Consider the following 6,000-nt stretch of genomic DNA (forward strand, 5'->3'; position numbering starts at 1 on the left):
CTGGTGACTTTCGCCAAAAAATAATATTTAGCATAGGGAACGTAGTTGTGGGCCCTAATGCGATATGAGTATTATTTAACGTATTGTGGACGTGGCAAGATTTTCGACATACTGTTAATATATCTAGCTTTTTGTTAGCAGATTTTTTTGAGAAGTTTTTTTGTTAATAGATTGACCCACCATAAACGTGATGGATACTTGTCATTCAGGATTTCCTACGTGCAGCTGAGGTCTCTTTTTTTTTTCTTCCAAACAATAAAATTTTAGACTATTTTTTATCTGTATAATGGTAAAGGTGGGTAATTTGTAAAAAAACAAAATAGATCTAATGTTTATGAATGGCTAGTCTTTTGACTTACGGTTGGATGTTTCTGATTAACGTGAGAATTTCTAGCATTTATCTATTTTCTTAGCGTATTTAGTGAGAATTAACGTGGAGCCTTCGTTGATGCCTCTAATTAGTAATAGTAAGATTACCTTAAATATTCTGGGTGCCCGGGCCAGCGATCCACATGTTTCTCTCGTCCTCCGGCTCAAAGTCGCACCAGTCCAGGATCTGGTCCTGGGTATACACCTGCTCATTTACATATCCTTCTAGCTGCCAATGCTTCCCTTCAATCACAATCAGGTTGCTGTACGCTTGCTTCTCTTCCAGCGGCTTGCGGAAGAACTCCCGTGATGCAGCGATGAGAGAATCCATCAGTGAGCTCGCTCTCGATCCCATGCTCAGTAACCTGGACAAAACGAAGGGCAAGAACTCCATCCATGAAGTAAAACTAGCCCTGAGAAGCTCAAGAGCGAACGGAGCTGGTAGTCTCACCAGGAAGAACCCCCAGCTCTGCAGCGCCGCCGCCGACGCGCGCAGCTTGGTAGCCTCCTGCATACATACCTCCATGGTAGGGGCTAGCGGCTGTTGTTTCTAGGCAACGCTGCACAGGGGCAGGCGGCGTGCAAACTCCACATGCAAGCAACCGGACGGGCCCAATGCCTTCGCTATCATGACTCAGTGCGGTGGAGCGGCAGAGTCCCAGCCGGGCCCGCGACAGTTTGCTCGCTCCGTTCACGCACGCAACGCACGGCCAAGAAATCGAGTGCGCCGAGCCTAAGAAACGCTCGAATGCCCGTTAGCTTTAGCGTAACAAAATAAAATGGGTCATGCTCGCCCGCATGCTCCGCGCTAACACCGTATATATTGGCCTTTCACCCTCCAACTTAACGCACGGCTCTCGCCAGGTTCCTCGCCAACTGCCTCCACATCCTTGATTTATGCAACCTCCCGCACGCTCGTGTCGCTCCAGCACCGGGCCAAACCCCGAGTCATCGTCGACCTCCTCGTCGCTAACCGTGCACATTGCCAATCCACTAGCGGCGATGACCACGCAGGCACAAACACAAGCATGGAGGGTGGTGGCGGTGGCGGTGGCGATGGCGCAAGAGGCATGGAAGAGAGGGGATAGGGTTAGAAGAAGGGTCTAATTAAGTTTTATACATCCCTCCTCCACACTCTGATTGTACATGTCACGTCAAGCAATGCTTGAGATACCAGTTGCTCAATCCAGTCTGTATGTACTAGCGACACTGGATTGTAGCACTTGTTTTTTTTTTCTGCTTTTTCATTTTTTTTTGGTTTGTTTGTTGCAGGTATTGCCCCCAGAATCTCTGTAATTTTGCATATCATAGAAAATTTTTGGCTTTTATTTTTTTATTTCTTTTGTTCTCAATTTCTGATCTGATTTTCTAGTTATATTTTAAATTTGTTTATTTCTTGCACGTGGTTCTATTTGTTTTTCTGAAATCTGTGTGGCTTGAAATCTTGTAGTGGTGGTGCGTGAGGTGGACGGTGGTGTTGGATAATCGACAGTGTTGGTCAAGGCAACACTGCCGGCTCGAGACACAAATCATAGTGTTGGCTCAACTGGACACTGCCGTGTGACGCCAGGAATCGACAATGTTCTCTTCTTATCACTGGCGGTTTTGAGTTACCGGCAGTGATGTAAGGTTCAAAATCCGGCAATGAAGAGGGTTTTGAGCCGACACTGATGTCCTGGACTGGGGTACTTGGTGGTGTTGGATAATCTGAGTGAATTTAAGGTTTGTTTCACTTGAACTTTGTTTATAGTATTTTTCTTGCGTTTTGGCTGTTTGATTACTCGTGTGCCCATTAGGCTTCAATCACACGAATTATTTTTGTTGTCTCATTTGTGTGATTTGTTGAGTCAAATTGCTTGAGTGTCCAAATGGGTCAGATCACTCGAGTTCTAAATAGATGGATCCTTAATGAAACCCCGTATAACTGCAGTTTGTAGTCGCTTCTCCTAATGATTATTCAACAAATTTTTCTGCAAAGAACTTTTTGTGGAATAATAAGGAACATAATTTTATTGTAAAGGAAGTAGGGCGATGCGTCTTTTCTTGTACAACCACAAACACCTACACACACCACAACATTCACACTTATCATACTGGAGTAGACTATGTGCCTCGCTGTCTATGGAAGAGAAGGTCACCTCCATTGAAAGAAGCCTCCTGGCCGTATGCAAAGCGCCAAACCTATGGATCGATACAAAGCAGAGCCCAGAACCTCGATACAAAGGTCACCTCCATCAAAAAGATGGGGTGAAAGCTTATTAATTACACGGAGACGGAGTCGGCAAAGGTGAGCCCAGAACCTTGAGTGGCCTCCTCAACAACCTTATCCAGCCTCGCCGCCATTTCCAGCGTCATGTAGTTTTTCCAGTCACCAACCTGGCCCTTCCTGAAGAACGCATCATTCGTGACCCCGAGCACCGTCGTACTTCCGTTCTTGTTCACGTCCATGCTCTTGAGGTTCTCCAAGCTGCACAGCGCCACGATCTCATCCACCACCCCACCGGCCTTCTCCTCCGCCTCCGAGAACGGGCACCCCATGAACGCCGCGAGCTTCTTGAGGTTCCCGACCGGATCCCTCAGCATGTCTTCGTACCTGAGGAACAGCACCTCGTCGGTCCTCCTCTGGCTCTCACGCCAGTATTCCAGGGCGTGCAGCCAGTGGGGGCCTCCGGGGAACCGTCCCTCGCAGAAGAGCTCGAAAGCCTCCTCGAAACTCGTCACGCCTGCTGCTGCTGCGGCAGACTCCCGGCCGCCGCCGCCGCCGCTGCCGTGGCCATCGCCACCGGCGGCGGCAGCGGCGGCAAACTTTGCTGCTGCCTTGACGCTGAAGGTCCAGTAGGAGACCAGCACGTCCTTGGGTTCCCGGCACACGTACACGATCCGGCACCCCCGGGAGCCGCCGCCTGCCCCCGCCGTGATGGCAGGGGGAAGCCATGAGCAGGGCAAGTGCGTCGCGATCAGCCGTGGAACTGGAGAACCTCTTTCTTCTCCGCTTGCTGCCCCGGCGGCGGCGGCGGCGGCGTCGACGCCCTGGATCATCATGAGTTCCAGGAAGCTGACGCAGTCGTGAGGGTTGTGGTGGCTGAGCGGGTGCTGGCCGTCGGCGTTGAACGGCGGGTGCGTGCCGCGGTTGAGTGTCGCGAACGCGAGCGCCTTGAGCCAGGTGGTGCCGGACTTGGGTAAGCTGGCAAGGAAGATGTCGGATGGGTTTGGCTCGAAGCACGCGCGAGCGCGAGCGGCACCGGCAGCCATGCCCTTGAGCAAGAACTCGGCTTTCCAGAAGCCTCCGTACAGGCGATGCGGCACCGGGAACCGCGTCTCCAGGGGCAGCGAGTCGATGATCTCGGCTGTAGGTAGGTTGGCGTACACGCTCTGGTTGTTCTTCCTCGACTGGTGAGCTGCTGCTGCTTCTGCTGCTGCTTCCGACGCCACTCCAGTGACGACCACTTCACCGCCGGCGCCGGGGAGGGCTGGCGCAGAGTAGCAAGTAGTAGTACTCATGATGGTGTGTTTGGTTTGTGCCTATAAGCGTTTTCATGCATGCATCAAAAGTAAGCATCCTTCAATGAATGACAGAAGGAAGAAGAGGCAACAAGGAATTGCATGCTTGCATTGCCAAAACTCACCAGATAAACTCCAAGATGAGTTCCTTCCTCCTCTCTGCTGTACGTTCGTGTACTTTGTGCGATACACTGTAAACGTTCTCGATCTAGACTGGTTTATATACACGTATGTACGGTGCTTAATGCCAGTGTTGAATAAGTTAAATTACAATTATATTGCTTAACCCTTTATCTATAATTATATATACATACGCTCAGCGCTTTGTCAATCATTTGAACTGATGACGCCTATTACCGCTGGATAGCACGTAGTCTTGGTTACTGACATTGGTCTTGACTGATACATTAATTATATATTGCAAGAAAAGCCCGCCTGCGCGTTGCAGCGGGACTTTGTTTGAAATAAATAAATTTGTTGTATTATTGCATACATGATATAGAACGTCAAAACCAGACAAAGCTAACGGAAGAATCTATTCACTCCATTCTAAATTATTTGACCATTTTGGCTTCTCTAGACATGTAGCTTTTGCTATGCACTTAGACATACATTATGTCTAGATACATCTGTTTGGCAGGGCTTCTCCCTAGCTCCGGCTCGGGCTCCTGTGGAGGATCCCTGCCAAACGCTTTCCTGGAGAAGCCGTTTTTCAGAGACAGAGCCGTTTTGGAGTGACACCTCCAAAACGGCTCTGGCTCCTCTGGAGGAGCCTTTCAAGAGAAGTCGTGTCAAACACCCCATAAGAAGGAAGTAACAAAAGCTAATCTAGTATTAGATAAAATCATAGGATGATGTGATAGCCAAAGCAAATATTATGACATGAATATGTTTTGTATATTGATAGATGGAAAATAGTAATCGTCTTTAGTGTAAGATGATGTGGCATTTAGTAGGGGTTCACACATGATAGTTTACAATGAAAATATTAATTAAACTTAGTGAAAAATAATATATGGCACTTATTAGTGCAACTCAGCGGGGTGCGACGCATGGATAGCTTTACATGTTAAGATAGAATGGTAGTGAGGATTAATATAGCTTTATAAGAAATATAGGCTAGGGAGGATGGATGACCATTACACCCTAACAACACTAAGAATATTAGAAGTATATACCATTACATCCCCTGCTTATCAAAAGACAGAGCATGGTTAGAATGCTTTATGGTATGCGAAAGAGTTACGAATATGCGTTGAGAGCAGGTGTAATGTTCGATGCACGAAGGACCTAGCAGGATAGTGACACACGGGCTACATATTCTTACTTGTGCTTGTTTGGAGATTCTTCCTAGCTCAAATTTGTCCTCTGCCTTTAGAGATCGACGTGATTAAGTATTATACCAATTGATTATGTGAGCAGAATCTGTTGTCTATTCATTCCCTCCATTTCGTAGTACAGCGTACATGCCTACTTTATTACGGAACGAGAGGTACTACTGAAAAAAACTTCCTAGAAAAAATAGGGAAGATAATAGGAAGTACAAAAAAGAAAATGTGTCCGTTCACTTATTAGCGACGAATTGCATGTTAAAGGCATCTCATCAGGGGAGTTCACCAGCACAGGCGTTTAAATAAAAAAAACTGACGAAGCGTGGAAATGAGAAATCTAAAGAAGATTCCAGGAACAGTGTTTTTCTCTTACACTAAATCAGCTAGTAGTAAATAATCCACGATCGTTTACGGCCTCCCGAAAGGCAGGATGTGGAAATGGTTTTGAAGATCGAGCAGGGTATAGTGCATGCAGAAAGGAGCATCGATCCTTGAGCTTGTTTGGAGATTCTTCCAAGCTCAAATTTGTCCTCCGTGCGTGCGTGTATAGTTGAGATCGACATATGTATACGTAGTGTATTTGTTTTGTTTTTTTTATGAAATGCACTTTGGGGGAGTGGGGGTGGGGGGTGGGGGGTGGGTGGTCTGAGTTCCCCACCTGTATTATATTGCAAAACATAGTTTTTATACCGGCAAGAGTAATATCCTACGTACATGAATAAAATAACAGCGTGGACCCTGTCTGGATGCCAGCGCCGCTTCCGGCGCCTGCATGCTGACGAAACACGTTCTAACATAA

General features: G+C 47.4%; 1 protein-coding gene across 1 annotated transcript; it reads right to left on the bottom strand.

The window, feature by feature from the left end:
* Positions 1–2,552: 2,552 nt before the first annotated feature.
* LOC136487354 (cytosolic sulfotransferase 5-like) lies at positions 2,553–4,013 on the bottom strand. Its single transcript, XM_066484508.1, has 2 exons — positions 3,996–4,013; positions 2,553–3,891 (listed from the first exon to the last, which is right to left on the bottom strand). The coding sequence occupies exon 2, from the start codon at positions 3,868–3,870 to the stop codon at positions 2,632–2,634; it is 1,239 nt and encodes a 412-aa protein (XP_066340605.1). The 5' UTR covers positions 3,871–3,891; positions 3,996–4,013; the 3' UTR covers positions 2,553–2,631.
* Between the last annotated feature and the right edge of the window lie 1,987 nt (positions 4,014–6,000).

The sequence above is a fragment of the Miscanthus floridulus genome, chromosome 10 (assembly GCF_019320115.1).
Source record: "Miscanthus floridulus cultivar M001 chromosome 10, ASM1932011v1, whole genome shotgun sequence".
NCBI lineage: Eukaryota > Viridiplantae > Streptophyta > Magnoliopsida > Poales > Poaceae > Miscanthus > Miscanthus floridulus.